This window comes from Pholcus phalangioides, unplaced genomic scaffold, assembly GCF_987345545.1.
Source record: "Pholcus phalangioides strain wild (caught in Gottingen) unplaced genomic scaffold, Ppha-v1.0 ptg000016l_1, whole genome shotgun sequence".
Lineage (NCBI taxonomy): Eukaryota > Metazoa > Arthropoda > Arachnida > Araneae > Pholcidae > Pholcus > Pholcus phalangioides.
The window spans coordinates 7,297,125-7,319,746 of NW_028301609.1; the positions used below are offsets into that span (position 1 = coordinate 7,297,125).

At 41.0% G+C, this 22,622-nt stretch overlaps 1 protein-coding gene across 4 annotated transcripts in view; it reads right to left on the reverse strand.

The window, feature by feature from the left end:
- Positions 1 to 4,432: 4,432 nt before the first annotated feature.
- Positions 4,433 to 22,622, reverse strand: part of LOC149074967 (adenylate cyclase type 2-like) — a 77,693-nt gene continuing 59,503 nt past the window's right edge. The window contains exons 15-25 of one of the 4 annotated variants that reach the window (XM_089245924.1): positions 20,997 to 21,093; positions 18,904 to 19,020; positions 17,042 to 17,149; positions 14,762 to 14,928; positions 14,578 to 14,656; positions 14,295 to 14,456; positions 13,267 to 13,416; positions 10,597 to 10,710; positions 9,311 to 9,434; positions 8,083 to 8,207; positions 4,433 to 4,994 (exon numbers count right to left, since the gene is read on the reverse strand). In XM_089245924.1, the coding sequence (XP_089102050.1) occupies positions 4,860 to 4,994; positions 8,083 to 8,207; positions 9,311 to 9,434; positions 10,597 to 10,710; positions 13,267 to 13,416; positions 14,295 to 14,456; positions 14,578 to 14,656; positions 14,762 to 14,928; positions 17,042 to 17,149; positions 18,904 to 19,020; positions 20,997 to 21,093 (1,378 nt within the window). In that variant the 3' untranslated portion in view covers positions 4,433 to 4,859. Of the gene's footprint in view, positions 4,995 to 8,082; positions 8,208 to 9,310; positions 9,435 to 10,596; positions 10,711 to 13,266; positions 13,417 to 14,294; positions 14,457 to 14,577; positions 14,657 to 14,761; positions 14,929 to 17,041; positions 17,150 to 18,903; positions 19,021 to 20,996; positions 21,094 to 22,622 lie in introns of those variants that run through there. The other 3 variants (XM_089245925.1, XR_016194314.1, XM_089245926.1) reach the window with 3 other exon arrangements.

Genomic DNA, 22,622 nt, shown 5'->3' on the forward strand with positions numbered 1-22,622 from the left:
TCATCGGAAGAAGACGCCATGAAATTCTTGACCGACGTTGGCTTGCTACCTCCACGATCGAAACCGATGAACTGTCCGGAATGTGGTCACAATATGAGAAGTCGTTCGGATGGTACTGAAAAAGCTGGTTGGAGATGTATATGCTCGAGCAGCAATGCTGTGGTACAGTTAACCCTTTGAAAAACACGTTTTCCCCATGGTACGAAGATACCGTTTCGTGACATCCTAGCTATAATGTTCGGTTTCGTCATGCAATGGCCAGTGACATTTCTTCACGATCACATAGACTGTTGGCGTCGGGACAGGAAAGAGAGTACCCTTTCAAGTGAAACTATTACTGGTTATTACAACTATTGTCGGGAAGTATGTGAAGTCATAGCATCTAACAATACCCGTCAACTCGGAGGACCTGGGAAAACAATATCAGTCGATGAAATGTTCGTGGTGAAAAGAAAATATCGGAAAGGACGGATAAGCGAGGCAATGACAGTAACTGTGTTTGGAATGTATTGCAGAGAAGATAAGGAAGGTCTCTTCTTCCGTGTAAATGGGAAGAGCAAAAGAGATCTGTGGCCGTACATCAAAAAATATTGTCACGAGTCAACCAGCATTATTTGCTCCGACTCTGCACGACAATATATGGGAGTAGAGAACCTTTTCTTAAATGCACAGCACAAACGGACGAATCGCCGAAAAGGCGAATTCGTTTCGAAAGACGATAAGACGAACACTATAAATGATTTGGAGAACCAAAACAAACTCCTGAAGAAGAGTCTGAAGCATTCACGCACTGATTTACCCAGGGTTGATGGCTGTCTTTTACTACAGACGAACTCGACTCTGCCATCTGTGGGTGAGAGGATTCAAATATTCCTTGAAGACGTCGTAAAAGTTTTGGAGCAGTTCCTTTGAGTTTGCGGTATATTGACACCCCTACCGCTGAAAGCGAATACATTGAAAAGTTCAAGCCAGTCGCAAAACGTGGAATATCGGATTGTCTTTCAGATGATGAAGACAACATACTAACTGACAATGGGAAGGACTGCTATTGGTGTTCTTTTTGACACTTTGTATATTATTATTTGTGAGTTGTTATTTTATGAATGTATTTCTTATACTGACCTCTTATTTATATGTACTTACATTATGAACGTATTATTCATGTATATTTATTTATCCGCATTTATTATATGGTTATGGTATTTATATATATTTATTTGTAACATCATAAAAAAATTATACCCCTTCCTGTAAATATTGTCAATAACGATAATCCAATGTAATAAATGCAGCGGCTTACCGCAATGGAATTAAGTAATAGTATGTATTATCATTAAGAACCAATGACCAAGAAAGGTGTAAACACATGTATTACTTTTAGCGTGACCTGTAGCCGGCGCTTCATACGGCGCGTGCCTGCCCCGTATCTTTCTATATAAAACTGGAACTTTTTTGGAGCATATCCCGCCGCAGTATATTACTACCCGCAGCCGGTTCTTTGGACTGTCGGTACTTTCCTTTCGTCGGGTTTCATCCTTACTGAATTACAGATCTCTTGGTGCTGTTGGAACAAAGTCAATATTTACCCAGGGCGACCCCCAGGGAGCTGTGCCCCAAGCCCGAAGGGCGGGGGAAAAACCATGAATGACCATCTTGCTTGAACCAATCAAGCAAGAAAATCGACCAACAAGTAACGCGGCGCGCTTCGCTTGCGCCGCGGATATATCCGCTTCCCGCTCGCTCCCTCGCCGCAGCAGGCTGCTGCGACCCGCCCTTCGGGCGTGGGGAGGTCGCGGGGCAAAGCTCCCTCGCTACGTTCGGTCGCCCTGGGTAAATATTGACTTTGTTCCAACAGCACCAAGAGATCTGTAATTCAATAAGGATAAAACCCGACGAAAGAAGAAAATAATCTTTAAAAATTCTTTACGGATCGGTGCGACCCTTTTCGTGGGCCATACGAAGTACAGCCTACAGGTGTCAGAGCATGCAATATTATTTGTACTTAAAGATACAGGTATAGATGCATTTATTAATGACCTTTATACTGTTTTTTTAGGATATTTATTTCAAAATTTTCTAGCTGCCTCTTGGTCGGCAGAGGCTTGTTCGACAGCGACTTTTACATTGCGTAATCCGAATCGTTTCTTAAACCTATGAAATCAACCTTTACTTGCATAAAATTATGATTAAATAGACGTTTCACCAGCCCTTTCCTTAAAGAAGAGTAAAATTTTTCGCCTTTTCCGTTGTAATATTACAGTCAATTGGAATACCTTTTTGTGCCGTTCTTGTATTCACAAAAATCAGCATTTTGTGTACGAGAAACACATAGATCCCGTAGTTGCTGCATAGTTTCGACTGCCACGGGTGCAGGCAGCTACAGATACGGCTGAACAAACATTTTAGATTCCTTTTTCTTGATATATTTCACCGTAGATTCGTTGATTCCGTAATGGCGGACCACAGCAGGCATTAACTTACTTTCGTCAAGCATAGTCAATATATATCCAATTTTTCTTGTAAACCTTTCACTTTTTTTTTGTCTTTCCGAAGAAAAAAACGCGAATACGGGGGTTGGGTGGGGGTGACTGTATATGCAGTCGAATACCGTTATAGCGAAAGTATTTTTTTTATAATGAACACTTTCCTAATCCCCCAGATAAGTTTACGTAGAAACAATGCAGTGCAAAAACCTTTAAATTCGTTATAACGAAGTGATTTCTCTGGTATCTTGGAGTTCGTTATAACGGGATTCGACTATATTCGACGGGATGTATATATATATATATTGTAAGCGATGTGGAAGATACTGATTTATTAACATAAATTTATATTTGCCAATTTTCTTTTGAAAACACAAATTTGGCACTTTGGTAAATTTGAAAACATTGGAAGAATCGTTCAACATCAGTTAGGAGAAAAATTTACGATAAGTTATTTTTATTGGTTAAAAAGAACTTGATCAAAATGTTATAGTTATAAAATAATATTATACTATATTTGTTTTTTTTCCAAAGGCGGTAAAAACCCATCAAAGGTAAATGTCCTACAGCATCCCACCCTACAGCATCCATCTTGTGATCTGAAAGGATTTTCAACCGATTGATTATTAATTATAATTATTATTGATTAACGAATAAAAAGAACTGATTATATATTAACTTTATTATTATTTATTCAACTAAACCTCTTCTCGAGGTGAGTTTACTAGGCCCAGAGAAGATGGGAGAAATAATAAATTCGAGCTCTTTATGTCGGGTGAGGGGGCAACCGCAGGCCCCCGACAAAGTAAAAATGAATTATCAAACTAAAATTACTAATTTACAAGGTTTTAAATCAGATTTGTGATCATTATCCGACCTATTCTCGTTCCCCAACAGCGGAAAACCACTTGCATTCATATCTCTCTCTCTCATTGTGACACATAATTTTACTATGTTACCACCATACCGTCTTTTGAAACACACAAATTGCTCACATGGGGCAACTTTTTCCGCAAAATATTGGCAAATTGCCTATTTTGAGAAATAAAAATTGGAACAAATGTTTCATTTGTGAAATTCAAACTACGAATAGATTTACAGAATAATTTACAGAAGAAACTGAGTTTTGATACATTGCATCTGGCTGGAGAACGCAACCAGATATAAACAATGAATATGTCTATGAAGGATGAAAGGGGAATACAATATGTCCACAGTGTGTAAAAGTTTATCGACTAAATTGCCCGTGTTTTGCCATATTATAAGTACGTATGGCGTGTACAAATGAGCAAACAGTCCCTCATTTTACTGGTGCAGCTGGCCGTTATGTTGGCCCTTGACTTAGGCGGAGAAAAGTCTGGGGGGTCATATATACATTAGATCAGTCGAGTCCACCTTGGACGCTGGGGGAAAGCAATGCTCCCCCCGTATCTCCACCCATGGCCCTTGACCAGAAAGAAGGTGGTCAACCCCCCCCCCCCGCTTTATGGTTACCCATTTTCCACATACTGTATTGGTAACCCTGAGAATCAAAACTGCTTTTTTTTTGGTTTTTTCCTTCCAGCCGGTTTAACGAGCAAAAAAAAAATGTAGTATAAAGTAACTGTGCAGCCGAAACCCTGCTTGCACTATGTGCAGCCTCCCGGCGCGAGTAAACCCCGCCCACGTTCGGAGTCGGAAGTACGCGCGCACTGTGTGTTCGCACCCTTTACACTATACACTGGGATTACACTATAAAAGTTTGATGAAAGTTCTTTAAAATACAACTTGAAAAATGCAGTCAGTACGCGCATCGATTGCGTTTAGCGAATATAACCAACAGACTTATTGGTTGCGTTTTTGAAGTTTTACAAAACTTTTATAGGTCAATCCTGGCTTTATCTAAATTTTCATCGGAAGCAGTAAATGAAAGAGATTCATATTTACCACATTCACGTGAACAACAGGGTCATGGAAAAATCTGAATTTATTGTTTGATACAACTTGTTATACAAATGATGCGAGAATCATGTGAACATCATGCACGTCATCGAAACCAATGACTTCAATGACTAGAGAATAGCAAAGGTCCATTCCGTTCGATATATTACGCACTTGCATCTATAAACTATAAAAATATGGTACAAGACACTATTGAGGCACTACTTTAAATCGTAGTAAAATATTCACACACAAATATTTAGATACGACCGCCGACTGGTTGGCTACAAGCTCAAAGCTATTCGGTGTCCTGGGATGCACCGCAAATTGCCAGTGTCCATCTCGTTTTGGACCGACAAAAAAAAAACTCCTTCATCCTCGTAGCTGAAGATTCGCTTCCAGAGGATCGTACAAATCAATACGACGATATTTATCACGACATATCACGTGATTAAACTACAACCTAGTCGCTTCTGATTGACTCACGAGATATGTCGTCATCCATCCTTTGCCCTTGATAAAGGTCCGCCCTCGACATTTCACGTCGAACTTGCTGCTTTCCTTCAATACGTCGGCCACAGCTTCGGTGACCTGGAGAAAGACAGATTCAATGCATATTAATTTGGCAACCACATGCTCCAGAGCTGTGTTCTTCAACCGATGGGTCCGCAGAAAATTTCGACCAATATATGTAGCCGCTATACCACTACGTTCAAAAAAGTTCCGATACTTATTTAATGAATACTGATAGAACCCGTTTAATTGGTGTTTCCTTCGAATTGACTACCCGATGCAATTATGCATTTTTTCCATTGTTCATACAAAGATGTGAATGTGGATTTGCGAGCTTTTTTTTTTTTGTCACATCCCTCCAGTACCTTCGTCGCTGCTCTTCTTCGGAACCTATAAGAATCGTTGCCCCTTAAGTAAATTCTTTATCCGAGGAAGAGTTACATGGGGCAACATCAGGGGCATAAGCTGGTTGTGAAAGTGTCGGAATGTTACGTTTTGGCAGATGAGCTAATTCCAGAAGGAACCTGTGATTCCCTAAACGCCTGCATGATTCGGTGAGACACCAGCGACCAGATCTTTATAAGGCCAAGTCGTGGGTGCTCCAGCATGACAATGCGCCAGCTCACAGGTCCCTCCTGGTCTCAGATCACCTGTAAAAACATCACATTTCAATAACTCTACAACCAACTATATTGTCCCAATCTTGCCCCATGCGACACTTTTTCCTCAAATAAATAATTTACTTGACCTCTTTACATTGAAGGTTTTGACAAGAAATTTGGATTATCTATATTTAACGAATCGGCGATAAATCTGGTAACCTTGTCATAACCAAACCACAGGTTAGAAAAAAGGAGGAAAGAAAAATAATATTAAAGGAAAAAGTATAATTAGATAATCCAGGTAACAGGAGTTCTTTTCACTCACACCCCTACGTGTTCTCTTACATGTACATAGTAGAACGATACATTATAAAGAAAGGAGGGTAAGGAAGAGCTACTTCCGTAGATAACAGAATTGCTGTAAGTCTTCGCAATGGTGAAGGGAGGGGGAAGGAAAACACAAAGAACTTGTTTGAATTTATTTCACTGGTGTTTGGACGTAATATTACGCACGTGATCGTAAAGAGCTTTAGGGCAACGATTCTCAAGTTCCAAGGAAGCACAGCCAATGCCGTCTTAACGCATGGGTTTGCCCGGGCATTGCCCGGAGGCCTCACAAAAATGAAATATAGTTGAAATTTTCGAGGAGCATACATGTTAGTTTACTTGGTAGGGCCTCAGAAAAATCACTTAGCCCGGGGACCTATGGTGCTGTTAAGACGGCCCCGAGTTCAGCGAAAAAGGCACTCTGGAGGGTGGGACAAAAAAAAACCGCAATCCTCATTTACATGATTGCATGAACAATGGCAAAAAATGCATAATTGCTCAGGGTAGTCACTTGGAAGGAAACACCAAATAAACAGGTTCTACCTGTATTCATTCTTCTGTAATAAAATAAGTTCCTGAACTTTCTGAATATAGTAGTAGAGTTTTAGATTCGATATATTATTCTCTTCTCTATACAGGGTGATTCAGAAAAGGTTTGGAAAAAAAAACTTTAAGAGGTCATAGTACACACCAATGGAAACAATTGTCATCAAAGAATCCATGGTCTAACATTAAATGCAAACGCTCTAGCGTGTTTCGAAACGGCCGATCCGCAAACGCTAAAACGGCATTCCTATTGACATTTATCGGAAGAAAATAAACACTCATGCATGTGCAAATGTAACCTGGGGAAGAATAAACCAATACGCAACTGCGAGTCACAGTGAATAAAAGGCGCGGATACCAGCCCTGTGAAGTTATTCCAGCGTGCAACCGTTCTAACACTTGCAACGTACGGGATAATATGGCGTACTTTAGTAATACTGAAAAACCAGACATGCATTTCATTTACGCAATGCTGCCTCTGTGATATTTCCGTTTGCAGCTCCGCCTCCCTGCTTTTTTCAGTATTGCTAAAGTCATTCTTTGATGACAATTGTTGTCCGCTAAATTAATTATTGGTGTGTACTATCACCTCTTTTTTTCCCATCCCTTCTGAATCACCCTGTATACTGCGTATTTATTTTCATCTTGGCCGTCAGCAGGCAGGTATGCGAATTAGTATTTTTCTCATTTATTTTTTGCCGGTCCGCAAATTATTTCTTCTATTTATTTATTTTTTTTCCTGTGTGTCCTCAAGTCATTTCTTCTATGTATTTACTTTTATGTCCGTCCGCTAAATTAATTTCCCGATTCATTTATTTTTACCGTTCTTCAAATCATATCTTTTATTTTTGTGAATCTTTAAATTATTTTCCTACATTTGTTTATTATTTTTTTTGCCAGTCCGCAAATTATTCCTCCCCTTTGATCATTTTTTTGCCTGTCCTCAAACAATTTCTCCCATTAATTTACTTTTCTGTCAGTCCGCAAATAAATTTTCCTCTCCATTTATTATTATTCTTTTTTTGGCGGCGCCGTTCCTCAAATTATCTCTATTATTGAACTATGTTTTGTCGGTGTTTAAATTATTTTTCCTGTTCATTCATTTTTTGCCGGTCCCACAAATTACATTTTTCCCCTTTATTTATTTTTTACTGGTCCGCAAATGATTTGTTCCTATTTGTTTGTTTTCACTGGTCCGTAAACTGTTCTCCCATTTATGCACCCTTTGTCGGCCCACAAATCCTTTTTCCTATTTACATTTATATTGTATTTATTTATCTTTCGCCAAACCGCAAATAGTTTTTCTATTTGTTTATTTTTTGCTGGTCCGCAAAATCATTCTTCCTACTTTTTTTTTTAATCTCTTTTGCCGGTCCGCAAATTATTTCTTTTATTTATCTTTTGCCAGAAATAGTTTTTTCTATTTATTTATTTTTTACCGGGGGGGGGGGAGGAGTCCACAAATTATTTCCTCTTTTCTGCCGGTCCGCAGGTGTGAAAGAGTTCGAGAACAATGCAATTTATGGAAGGGGAACTAGAAGGAGGCCGGTCGTCCACTGGAAGCTACTACGAACGAAAACAAGCCGCGTGTATGCGCAGGATTGCTATAGCGGTCTTGCGCATACTCACGACTTGTTCCCGCTCCTAGTAGACGACCGCCTACATTCGCAACCAAATCCAATTGAACGTACCTGGATTTGGCCAGTGATGCCCGTACTGTCCATTCTGCTCGCTATATTGACAGTGTCACCCCAGATGTCGTACTGAGGCTTAGATGCACCAACGACACCGGCCAAAACTGGTCCCGCAGCTATACCTGAATGAAAAGAAATCACAACACTGCTTATTTTAGAGATTCCATCTCCTACATGAATGAATGAACGCCAGGGTCTCTGCCACCGGACTTATCCCGTTGCCAAGATCTCTTCCAGCCCAGCTTCGTGGCAGAGTCTGGAACAAAGTGAGTGCACCTAACTGTCTGTGTGTGTAGCTAGTGTTGTGTCTGATATTTCAGTGCTGCCATCTATACTTCAAATTGTGAGTGAAGTGTAATGATTGAATATTTGTAACGTTGTAGGCCTGTTGCTCTCTGTGGCGAGACTTTTTAACGGGGAGATCGGCTCGCATTCGCGCCTTGAAGTTGGGAACCACAGACCCTCCTACAGCAGGGATGCACAACCTCCGGCTCGCGGGCCAAATGCGGCCCGCCAAGAGAGCTCCCATCCAGCTCGCAAAAGGTATTCCGGTAGTAAAGTGTCAATACACTTATCACGATAAATGCCCCTAGGCTGGCCATATTTCCTTCATAAAAATACCGGAAATCCGAATTCATACGGAATATCGCTAATTATCGCAAAAAAAAGACAAAAAAATTGTCAAAAACGAGTAAAATTGTCAGTTACAGCCAACAAAAATTGTTTAAAGCAATTGAAGTTGGCAATTACAGCCGAAAAAATCGTCTAAAGGCAAGTAAATTTGGCATCTATCGCTAAAATTGTTGAAAAATCGCCAATGGCGGGAAATAGGGAGCTACCGCAAATAGCAACGAGCAAAATGTAATTTACCAAAAAAAAAGTTTGACAAAGCTGTGAGATGAATATATTTATTTGACTATAATTAGAGTGATAATTATCATGACATAACTTATAAAGTCATGACAATAATCATGATTCCAAAACGTCAGTTTAGCTTTGTTGTTATGGCCAAAAGTTGGGATGGCCAAAATTCGCTATGAAGTTATGGACATGTCACGTAAAATATGGGTCATATGGTCACCTCATATGCACAAGTTTCTGGCGCACAGGCCGGAAAGGTTGTGCGCCCCTGTCCCACTGTAAAAGAAACCAAAAAAATTCTCAATTCCAATATCAAATCTCCATCGGTTTTTCATCGCCAATTTGGATGAATTGAATGACTTACCTATCCTGAGTTTGAAATGATGGCTGGAACTGCCATTGATCTCGTTGAGGGTCTCGGTCATGGCGACGGCGAACTTTGTGAGAACCATCACGTTCTGCACGAGGTCTTCCTTTGGTTCCGAGCTCTACATGCCATTAAAAAATGAATAATTAATTGAATCAAATATTGTTCAGTCTCACCTGTGAAATGGCCCACGCTTGGTTATTCCGAAATCATAATGTCATTTCAGAATCATTTGAAATTATTCTATAATCATATTATGGTGATTCCAGAACCATCATAAGTAATTCCACAATCATTGTAAGTGATTCCACAATCATTGTAAGTGATTCCACAATCATTGTAAGTGATTCCACAATCATTGTAAGTGATTCCAAAATCATAATCTTTAATTCCAGAATTATTTGAAGTTATTCTAACATCATCATTCGGGATTCCAGAATCAACATAAGTGATTCCAGAATCAACATAAGTGATTCCAGAATCATAATATGTTATTCCAGAATCATAATATGTTATTTCAGAATCATCATAAGTGATTCCGAAATCATAATGTGTGATTCCGAAATCATAATGTGTGATTCCGAAATCATAATGTGTGATTCCGAAATCATAATGTGTGATTCCAGAACCATATGTGCTTCCAGAATCATTATCTGATTCCAGCATCACTTGAAGTTATTTTAGAATCATTATAAGTGATTCCAAAATCATTATATGTGATTCCAGAATCATTTGAAGTTATTCTAATATCATCATTCGGGATTCCAGAATAAACATAAGTGATTCCAAAATCATCATAAATGATTCAAAAATCATAACATATGATTCCAGAATCATTTGAAGTTATTCTAGAATCATATTATGTGACTCAAGAATCATAATATGTGATTCCAGAATCATTTGAAGTTATTCTAGAATCATATCATGTGACTCAAGAATCATATCATGTGACTCAAGAATCATATTATGTGACTCAAGAATCGTATTATGTGACTCAAGAATCGTATTATGTGATTCAAGAATCATAAATATGTGATTCCAGAATCATGTGATTCAAGAATCATAAATATGCGATTCCAGAATCATGTGATTCAAGAATCATAAATATGTGATTCCAGAATCATGTGCTTCCAGAATCATTATCTGATTCCAGCATCACTTGAAGTTATTCCAGAATCATTATAAGTCATTCCAAAATCATTATATGTGATTCCAGAATCATATCAAAGTTATTCTAGAATCATATAATTTTGGGTTCTCCAGAATCAGTTTATATTTCATACCTCGCAGGACGTCCTGCTGGAATTCCTCCCAGGTTGCAGGCCGGACGCTGCCATGTAAGTGCTGCTGATGGTTTTGATCTTTTCCAGCTTGAGGAATTGTGGCTCGTACATCAGCTGTGTGAGAAATGTATGTCAGATTTGAGAAGTACATACTCTTGAAAACTTCTCTCTCACAGGGGTCTTAATCAAACAGATGATCTGCATAAGATGCTACGTATCCAGACCCCGACATAACATCAATCCGAGGACTGAACAAAAATGACTTCATGAAAAATGTGAAATTTATAACGGGTAAGCCAAATTTGCTATTTTATACTACTGTGATTTCTAAAAACACTGACGTTATACGCGTAGTGACGTCATATCGAGGAATGATTGTACTACATCTCATCAATCGTTATAACCTATTCGCTCCTCTCGTTTATAACGGTTTTAAATGGTTTTTAATGATTCTTTTTTCAAGTTAAGGCCTAAGGTAGGCATAGAAAGGTGTGCCGAACTCAAATGGTCCTAGTAAAGAGATATATTGACCCAAATTGATTAATTAATTAGTTGATTAGGTTTTTTTTTTCTTTTCAAAGGACATTTTGACATACAATAGACATACAGTCCGTCTCAAAAGTTTAGATAATGAACGTTTATTAAAATAACTAGTAAAATTTTTAGCTTTTAATGGGTTATACCTGAAGCATTTCTACATTTATGGGGGAAAAGAATTTCGAAGAGAAACAACGTTTAGAATATTTATAGTGTGCAAAATACTAAAAATGGCTGTCTCAAAAGTTCAGAGAAAAAATTCAGATTTACAGAAATTACATGGACATATACAGCTAATGGACTTTCCACTTTTTTCTCTCAAACACAACTATCTTCCGCGGATCAAATTTAATTCTGTAGGGTTTCAACATGGCCCCCCACATCCTATTGAAGTAGGGCCCTAGGCTGGGATCTTTTGCTCCCCCCCCCCTGACCAGACTTTCACGGGCTCCTTCATGGTGGATTTATAGCGTGAAAAAACAAAAAATAATGAAAATCATCCCGGGGCTCAATGCTGGAGCCTTGCCAGCCCACCCCTTGTGAGGGCCATGGGTTCCAACATCGAAACTGTACCTCGATAGAGCTCTTATCAAAGTCATCAGCACTCGAAAAATCACTGTATTTCATTTGCCAAACACGTTTATCGTGAGTATGCCTCGTACATTCCTAAGAGGACTCAAGTCAGGACCCATCGATGGCCAGTCCAAAACCGATACGCGATTAAAGAGATTCTTTTTTTTTTTGTGGCAGCAGATCTTTGAGTGGTCACGTTATGATGTTAAAATGTCAAGTTTGGTCCTCCCGAATCTTGTACAATCAGTAGCAAATTGTTCTCGAGGATCTATCTCCTTGAAAAAGCATCAGAGTTTTGACGACCGATTTCAAAAGTTAAGGAAACCTGATCATTAGAAGCAAATGCTGCGCCCACACCATTATCGAAGCTCCTCCTTACCGTCGGCTGAAAAACATCCGCCTGGAGCGTAGTCTCCCAAACTTTTTGTTCCATAGCCCCCTTCATCAGAAATTTTTTCCCTCTCATCGCCCCCCGAACTCAAGTAAACGCATAAGATCCTATGTTAAATCAATAGGTTCTACCGCCCCCCTTGGACCATTCCATCGCCCACCAGGGGGCGATATTACCCGCTTTGGGAAACACTGGTCTGGAACATGTGTGAGTTCCACTTTGTTTGCACCACTGAATATGATACCTACCAATATGATAGATAACCACTAAATACAATAAATAAATTATTTGCCTGCATAAAACATGTATAATTTCCATGCCCATTTCTCGGTCTTTCTTCTGCACCTCTCTTTAGCGGTTCCTTGTGACAGGCTATTTCCTAAGCACTCTTTTATGAACCAAATAGGTACAAGCTTTCGTGATCGGGTTTTTTTTTTTTGGTTTTTGTACTGCAGGATGGGCAAAAAGTCCGTAGAAACCTTTAAAATTCATAAGAACTGGAAAAATAACCGAAATAAAAAAACGGTTTGCAGGATTAGCATCGCTAGGTCACGGGAATTTTTTTGAGACACGAAAAAAAAAGAAAACCCAAAAAACAGCCAATAGGTGGCACTGACGTACACAAGTCAAAGAAAAGATACGCAAATAACGAACACAGAATGCCTCCAAATCGTTTATTACAGCATTATGTGGTCCACATGACCACCACCATCGCCCCTGTGGTGGTAACACATTGCAGGCGAGTCACAAATCCAGGAACGGCAGAGTGCATCAGGTTCACATACACGGTTTATAAAGATGAACTGGTTGTGGATTAGGAGCGCAAGTTCTTATAACCATCTCATATACATATTTCCACCAAAGTGCCACCAATCGGCTGTTTTTTTCCTGTCTTTCCCGTGACCTAGCGATTCTAACCCAGCAAACTGTTTTTTATTTCGGTTATTTTTCCGGTTTTTAATCATTTTTAAAGTTTCTACGGGCTTTTTGCCCACCCTGTATAGACATTAGATATATGTATTTGACAACTGTATTTTTTGTCATATTTTTTCAGCCACTTCTCGTTAGGCTCTTTGCCTGTTATGGCCTTCGTGATTGTATTCGCATAGTGCAATACGTAGTTTTTGCAGAGATTGGTTGTGAGTGAGTTGAGGGACTTCCTCACTCACCTTGTCGAATCCACAAATGATTTCGTGCAGGACCTGAAGACATTTCCTTCCCTCGTCGTTGAACATGGACTCGCTGTAGAACTCCATGTAGTTCGGTATCGAAGCGAACATCACCGCTACTGAGGTATACTCTTCGTGGTAAAGGTCTAACTAGAACAGAATCACGGCACAAAAAAACGAATTAATTTAAACAGACCACACACAATCGAGTTAATCAAAATCATTATATCAACGGAAAAATTCGTTTTTATTATCACTAATCAGTGTTTCCCAAAGTGGACAACATCGCACCCCCTGGGGACGATAGAAGGCATAGGATCCCACGGGTTGGGGGAGGCGATTGGAGAGGAAAAACAGTTAAATTTCTGAAGATGATTGACTAAAACGTTTGGGAAACTAATGTCGTCGGTTGTGTGTGGATGCGCATCATAGGCGGAGATAGACTTGAAAGTTTGGAGGGGGGGGGCATGATGATGATGATGTCAATTCATATTCCTTTGATCAGTTGGTTCCACGCTGGGGAAGGGAGCAACGCCTCTCCCCCGTATCTCCTCACCCATGATGTGCATAATTGTTTGATTTACATGTGCGCGTAATGCATGCTGTGGAAATGTTGATCGATACTCGTTGCTATAATTATGTTGTATCATCCCTCCCTCCATATGACTCTACTTTACCGCACAACAACTCCTGTCATACATCGCCATTCGGCAATTTCTGTCCAGTGGAGTTGGGTGGGAAGGCTCCATCTATCGGTAATCGCCCTCGGCAAAGAAATTGTTCTTGCCCGGATTCAGACACGTGGGCCTTTTGATGGTAACCTTCATAGTGGAAGACGAGAATCTTACCACTCCGCCACTCGGGCACTGGGTATGCTTCTGGGCCTTGTAGATGCCCTTCGCTATAGAAGAAAGTGGAGTTTTAGTCTATCGTTTTAGGGCTTCGTAAATGTAAGTTGCTTGGTGGGGGGGGGGGGAACACCACTTTTCTTTTGCAAGTATATATTGTTTGGAAAGCAGTTCACTCACATCCAAGTGCATTGACTCTTTGGTCAGGTAATATTTGGCCACGTGTTCAGGAAGGATGTTCCGCAGAAGCGTCTTGTTAACGAGGCCCATGAAGGACGCTTCCTCTTGCTCCAATTTCAGTTTCCTCTTCCATAAATAGTCCAGTCGACCGATGTATTCGACCTGGAAAAAATAGCGTAGAAGTGGCCTAATACATTTAAATCCGCACAAATGGCGGAGATCCTTTTCGGTAACTAAAATTCAACAACATGCAGCCGTTTAAGAAAGAAGAAACAATGATTACCTGCCTATCTAAGAGATGTAGGAGTAGCCACGTGATCCCAAGGCACCAGTAATGCTCTATTTCGCCCGATGGACCATCCCTTGATGGAAATTAATACGTTAAGATCACTTATATTCTTCCATTTACTACGACATACACATATTGGTAAGACATTGTAATTGTATTTTCCGCGTCTCCAACTCACCAGTTTTCTTCTTCCATCTGAGCGGTTCTGAAGAGCCCAGGATTGCTGCTCATGACGGAGCAATAGACGGCCACGACGCCGCAGCTGACCATCGTCTTCAGCAAGAAGTGGACCCTCAGGAAGACCGACACCGTTGTCATGGTGAGAACGGCGCACCACAGGAAGTACTAGGAGAACATACTTTTGAATGTTTTAGTCGCGGAGGGGAGCATGACATAATGCAGGAGCAGCAATTTACGTCTACTAACTACATTGAAACCTCGATTATCCGGGATAATGCTGGGGGAAATGGGAATACGGATAACCGAAAAACTACGCCGGGAGTGAAAGAAATATTTTAAAATAACAAAATTTGCAAAAAAAAGTAGGTACCCGTTTAAAATGACCACCCAGTGTATATGTTACTGCCAAAGCCCGAAGTGTGGCCATTTTGCGACTGGGCTGGCCACTTCGCGAATTGGCCAAGAGTTTTGGCCGAAGTCCGAATTGAAAAAATGACTCAGACTTTGACCGGTTATTTCGGATCCCTGGCCAAAGCCAGTCATGTGTTTTATTATCGGACTTTCGACATGGATCACCGGCCACTTCACGAACTGGCTGGTCAATGTCCGAATTTCGTACATTGGCCTGGTCAATATTTAATGAAATTGGGCAATTCGCGAAGTGGCCAGTTTCGTACTTTGGCAGTAACATACGTATCATATTACAGTATTCCGGATAATATCTCTCACAAGCTCTCGAATGGCAAAGCACGAATCAATTTTAAGAAGAAACACATATTTATTTTACGAAAAGGATATTTATATATATATGTTACTGCCAAAGCCCGAAATTGGCCAATTCGCGACGGGGCCGGCCTCGTCGTGAAGTTGCCGGTGATCCCTGGCCAAAGTCCGAAGCGAAAGACATGATTCGGGATCATCGTCAAGTTGTTGCGCATTTTTTCGTGATAACTAGGTCCACGAATGAATGAACGCTAGGGTCTCTGCCACCGGACTTATCCCGTTGCCGAGATCTCTTCCAGCCCAGCTTCGTGGCAGAGTCTGGAACAAAGTGAGTGTGTATACCTAACAGTCTGAATGTGTAGCTAGTGTTGTGTATGATATTTCAGTGCTGCCATCTATACTTCAAATTGTGAGTGAAGTGTAATGATTGAATATTTGTAACGTTGTAGGCCTGCTGCTCTCTGTGGCGAGACTTTTTAACGGGGAGATCGGCTCGCATTCGCGCCTTGAAGTTGGGAACCACAGAAAACCAACTTCAGCCGACCACCACTGTGGGGTTCGAACCCGGATCCTCGCATCGCGAGTCCGTCACTATAACCACTCGACCACCACAGCAGCAGTAACTAGGTCCACGCAGAGCTGTCTTAACGCATATGCCCACCCCGGAACGGTCCGGGGGCCTCAAGACAAGAGGGGCCTCAGAAAAATGAGAAGCAGTTGAATTTTTCGAGAATTTGCCAGAAAGGGCCTCAGTGAAACCACTTGGCCCGACGCTCTTAAGACGGCCCGGGGTCCACGTTAGTTATGGCTACCGCTATTACGATGCGGTAATCATTTTTTTTCCAAAATTTGGCAGAAAAACGGTTTACGTAACCATTTATGTAGTTTTTCTCTCGTCACATGGATCCAATCCAATAAAGCTGCTATACAGTATATAAAGACATGTATTGAACGTTGCCGATTGAAAAAAAAAATGCATTTGGCTCATATACCGGGCAGTCTTGTATCAACACATCGAGCTTTGGCCAGGGATGTCTGGCCAATTCACGATGTGGCAGGCCCCCGTCACGAATTGGCCGCACTTCGGGCTTCGGCAGTAAAACATATACACGTATTCACAAGCGGCGATTTGACGCCGCTTGTGACGCCGCTGTGACTCTCTGTCCACACGCTGTGTGGACAGAGAGCGGCTTCTCTCACATACAAGAGATCTCGTATTGCAAAAACTCAACAAACTGCTTACAGTTCTGTTTTGGCGGCGCTGTTATATAAGAAAAGAGAAAGGTTCTGAAAATGGGGAGGGGTGTTGCGTAAAAAAAGAAGAAATCTACGACATGTGCAATGTACATGTTTGGACATGTATATACAATACATGTTTGTTTTTATTACCAAAAGCTACCAATGAAAAAAACACCAACACGGATAGGGAAGAGCTTGAAAAAAGGAATTAAAATTTCCGTACATAGTTAATTTCCTGCCCGTTTAATCCCCGCCCGGATAATCGAGGTTCTACTGTAGTACCGAAGTAATCAAGTAACAATCTTTAGTCACTTACTGTAGGGTGTTGGCAAGCGATATGATCTTCCAGCGGGACTGTCGTCGAATTTTCGAAGCGCATGTGGTGTTGGTGCATTTGTCCAAAGGCGATGTTGCCGCAACTTTCCTGTAGGAGAGAATTTGGGGGTACAAGATTTATCGACTTTCTTTCAAACCGAGCACAACTCAGGTCTGTCGCCATCTATGGGCGATTTACCGCCTTGTGAGTTGTGCTGGAAGTATAAGTATGTACCTTAACAGTCTGAGTGCGTGTCTGGTGTCGTGTTTGATTTTTCAGTGCTGCCATCTATGTATATTTCGGAAGCGACGCGAGTGGAGTGTAATGATTGCATATTTGTACCGTTTGTAGGCCTGTTGCTCTCTCTGCGGCGAGACTTTTTAACGGGGAAATCGGCTCGCATTGACGCCTAGAAGTTGGGAACCACAGAGGAAACCAACTTCAGCCGACCGCCACTGTCGCACCAGTGGGGATTCGAACCCGGGACCTCGCGATGCGAGTCCGTTACTACGACCACCGCACCGACAGGGCGTCGAAAGTCTGGTTATTTTTTTATTTTTTTTTTTTTGGAGATGATGATTAAGGAAGAAAAATTCATCTCTGTCTCCACGGGACTCGAACGTTGGTCTCCCGTTTGCCGGACGAGTTCCATTAAGCCATGGAAACAATTGTTGGGGGGGGGGGGGCTAGAGCACTCGTCCGGCAAACGAGAGACCGGGGTTCGAGTCCCCTCATGGTAGCACAGAGATGAATTTTCGAAATCATTCAAAAAGTGAGTGTGAGTGAATGGCCGTATGAATGATCAATAGAGTGACTGAGTGTCCATATGAGTGACCAAGCGAATTACTGTGTGAGTGAGATAATGACTGTATGAGTGATCAAGTTAGTGCCCGTGTGAGTGGCCACACTCTCTTGGTCTCTCATACGGTCACATACTGTCATTCACTCATATGGTCACCCACCCATTCACTCATATGGTCACTCACCCACTCACTCATATGGTCACCCACCCATTCACTTGTTCACTTATACGATCAGTCACCCCTTCAATTGATCACTCATGCGGTCATGCATCCACTCATCTGGTCACTCGTGCGATCATATATCCACTGATCTGGTTACTCATGCGATCATATGCCCATTCATCTGGTCACTCATGCGATCATATACCCACTCATCTGGTCACTCACTTGGTCAGTCTTATGGTCTTTCGCTCATACGGTATTTCAGCCCCTTCAATTGTCCACTCATACGGTCACTCACTCGGTCACTCATATAGTCATTCATACCATCACTAACTTGATCACTCATATGCCCACTCATCTGGTCACTCACTTGGTCAGTCTTATGGTCTTTCGCTCATACGGTAACTCAGCCCCTTCAATTGTCCACTCATACGGTCACTCACTCGGTCACTCATATAGTCATTCATACCATCACTAACTTGATCACTCACACAGTCATTTACTTGGTCACTCATATGGTCACTCCCCACTCACGTGGTCAGTCTAATGGTTATTCACTCATTCTGTCACTCATGCGATCACTCACCCACTCACTTGGTCATTCTTACGGTCATTCATTGACTCATAACTGTCGCTTAGCCACTCCTTTGGGTCAGGGAAGGCGAAATTGTTAGGGACGAAATTTACGAAAGCAAAATTTCACAGGATGCGAAATTTCCGTATATAAACCCTATTTAGCACTTCCTTTTACTCACGTAATCGAGATCTCAACCAATGAGCTTAGCCCCCATGTTAAAATCGTGCGTATAAAATGGCAAGACGCAACCGGCAAGTCAAGTTATTTAACTGATAGAATCAATGAATATATATACAAATATAACAACAACCGTCAATTACCATTCCCATGACTGTGATGAGGCCGAGCAGAGTGCACGTCATCAGGAAGATGCCAATCCGGACGAAGACGTTGCCGGTCACCACGTGGAAAATGTTCGCCAGGTGAGGTTCGGCCAACTTTCAACGTTTGCAAAATAAATAGCAATAATAACGATCACCGTTATATAGTTAGTTATACAGGGTGTTCTGTTAATGGGCCGACAAACTCAGAGAGTTGTTAGTAGGGCATCAAGAGGGACAAAAAATGGTGTCGCAAACCACGTTGAGAGGGTGGAAATCGCGAAAAACGCACGCAGGTCGTCAACGCACGACTTCGCGCTGGAACGACAAAAAAAGTACAATAATAACTGCAAAAAAAAAGATTTACTTGTGATTAGTTATTACAAGAGTTATTCGACGTGGCCGCCGCTGACGTCATTGCGCAGTCTCTACAACGACGTAAAAACGATTCCAGGACGCGCTCGAAGGTACCAGGTACGCTTTTGGTGTCTGCCGCTGCGACGACAATCCGCGCTATGAGATCCTCCGTTGTGTCCTTTGACCTTTGAAGACCGGACACACCCCGCTTCCCGACATCGAAGCGTTCCCGAAGGATGGGTGTATCCGCAAAGTTTTATTATAAACAACAAAACATTGTCGCCTTGGACAATGTCAACAAAGATAAAATATATATAAAAACGATCGTCAATCTGAGATCATATAACAGAAAACTAAAATCGAAACAACAAACGCCGATAGGCAATCAAAATCATAAACCAGATTATACGATGATGGCTTAGTATGATGGAATTCTCATAAACGATCCAGTAATCGTCAGTTAATCGAATGATTGTCAGTAATCTAAATCCAATGATTGTCAGTAATCTAAATCCAATGATTGTCAGTAATCTAAATCCAATGATTGTCAATAATCTAAATCCAATGACTGTCAGTAATCTAAGTCCAATGATTGCCAATAATGAATATAAAATTTCGAATCGCAGTGGATCAGCTAATCACAGTCATCCATGTTTTTAGATTGTCCAGCTTCGGCATCACTTCGATTGTCGGCATCCGACTGCGTTGTGTCCACAGGCGTCACATAAACGAGTGGTTTAAGGTGATCCTATAGGAAAAAGTCACACGGATTGAGTGGTCCGGCGGACGGTGGAGGCCAAGCAACGGGTCCCGCGATCCGCCTTCTTGGGTATGTAACACATCATGCGTTATTTTCGCGATTTTCACCCTCTCAACGTGATTTGCGACACCATGTCCCACTGCGGTTTTTGTTGCTCTTGATGCCTGAGTTTGTCTGTCCATTAACAGCGAACACTCTGTATAATTGGTCAGAACACAATGAATGAAACGCACGTCATTTCGTCATAAGGTAAAAATCGAGAAACAAATTGTCACGATGCAAGGGTGTCTCATAAATTCGTACATAGGTTAAAAATTCATAAAATCGAAGGAATTGGTATATTTGAATGTGGTTTTCGTAAAAAAGTTATTCTCACGAAGGGAGAATTCTTTTTTTTTTTTGGCACATCAAAAAAATAGTTCAAGTTTTAGTCATCAGAGGGTGCTGCATGGAAACAAATCACATTTGTTTGTAAATTCCAGACCTGAACTTTTCTTCAATCTTTTCTCTACCCGAAACGTTCGTAAAGCTTCAGCCGGAAATTCGTGGCTGAAGTGAAACAGCTTCACCAATCAACGTCACAAACATAACTTTATGTGAGCACCAATAACCGGAAAATTCAGAAGCTAGCTGATGTTAATCGTACACCCTGCATTTTATAGGACTGTAATATGCATATTTCCAGTGATTTGCTTTCATGCAGCGCCCCCTGTCGACAAAAATATGAATTTTTTTTTCCCTATACTGAAAAAAAAAATTACACTGCGTGAGATTAACTTTTTTTGCAAACCTCATTAAAATATGCCAATTCTTCTTCGATTTTTATGAATTTCCAAACTATATGCGAATTTATGGGACACCCCTGAAAAGAAGAGCGGAAAGCTTCTTCCTCAGGGATGTCCACCGACCGTCTCTGGAAGAAGATTCGACAGAATTTTTACATGAGTTGATAGAGGCGAAATACGTAAATGCTTACTTTAAGCTTCACCCATATGAACGACACCCAGAAGCAGAGTAGGCTCAAGATACCCACGAGGAATGCTAACACGTGCGTCGCCACGAAATAAGAAGGCCTAAAAGAGAAAACGGAGCGGGGAAAAAAAAAATTCAACATGTGTAAAATGCATCCAGAGTGGAATTAATTAGAAGTGGCATAATGCCATGGGGGGGGGGGGCGTCTTTCCGAAACAGCGACGAATTAAAACGACAGAGGGCCATCCTGGAGTAGGCTGACGTTCAACACAATTCCTTGTACAGGGTGGATACCACCGACTGATATGGAAAAGTGTTTCAAGTTTTTGGTTTGACCAATATTTTTATAGAATTATAACGAATTATAAAAACACTGATGACGTCACTTTCGGATCCTGCCGAATTCACCGAACGTGCACCAAACGTATAACTTGGCGTTTTTAAGCTGATAGCAATGCTATAACCCTGAGAGTAATCACGAAAGCCAAAACTGTGCAAACCGGTTTTTTTTTCCTTTGCCTTTTCCTTCGAAAAATTTTACTTAGCAGTGAAGTAGAAAAAAGAAACACATTTTGGCGAAAAAGTAGTGATTTTGGGAAAACAATTTTTCCAATAGACCTCGTTTGGCCAACGCTTTACAAATCTGGAGATAATTTTGCTAATATATAGTGGGGTGAAGGGAGCGCTTAATAACAAGGTTAACATCACTCTACACGAAGAGGGGTGGGGAGTGCCAATCGTGAAAGAAAATAACTGTGTGAACGTGGCTTCTCTCGGGATTGAATATTTTAGTTCATTTTCAATTACCGCCAACCTGCTCTGCATGGGGAACTTTTTTTTCTTTAGTTGGGTGTTTGGCGCGTAACTGACCGTTAGAAAACTGACACGTCACAAAAATTCGAAACTTTATAATTCCCTTAGTATTCGTTCGATCCTGAAACGGAAAACACTTTTCTTTAGTTTTCACAAGGAATCACGTATGTAATTATTGGAAATTTATCACCTTTGTCTGTGATTATGCATAATACCCTAGTGTAGCGGTTCTCAACCTTTTTTGACTCGCGGAGCCCTATAATTTCTATGGCGGAGCCCTGTTTGACTCGAGGAGCCCTTTTTTGTACATAATTTTTATGGCAGAACTTTGTAGGCCTCTCTTATTTACTTATCTATCAAATTTACTGATTCATTTTATTTTCCCCGAGTCGCTGCGGAGCCGCTGCGAGTTGCGCACGGAGCCCCGGTTGAGAACCGCTGCCCTAGTGTAATTGGTGAGTTTGATAAATATGAAAAAAATTCCAAATAAGTCTGGTATGTTTGATGAATATGGTCGTACCCCGATATAATGGTCTAATACATGTACTGTATGTCATATAGTACGATCTGTCATGTTTTCAACGACGCGATGATTGGGTATTATTCATAATCACCGGTAAAAGTGATAAATTTGGGTAAATCTATCAAACTTACCAAAGACGTGGGTAAGTACGCATAATCACCGGTGAAAGTGATTAATTTATAAAATTTACCAAAATGCTTGGTATTTTATGTATAATAACCTCATTTACCCAGACGGAAGGATATACAGGGTGTCCCATAGATTCGTAAATGATTTAAAAAATTAATAAGAATT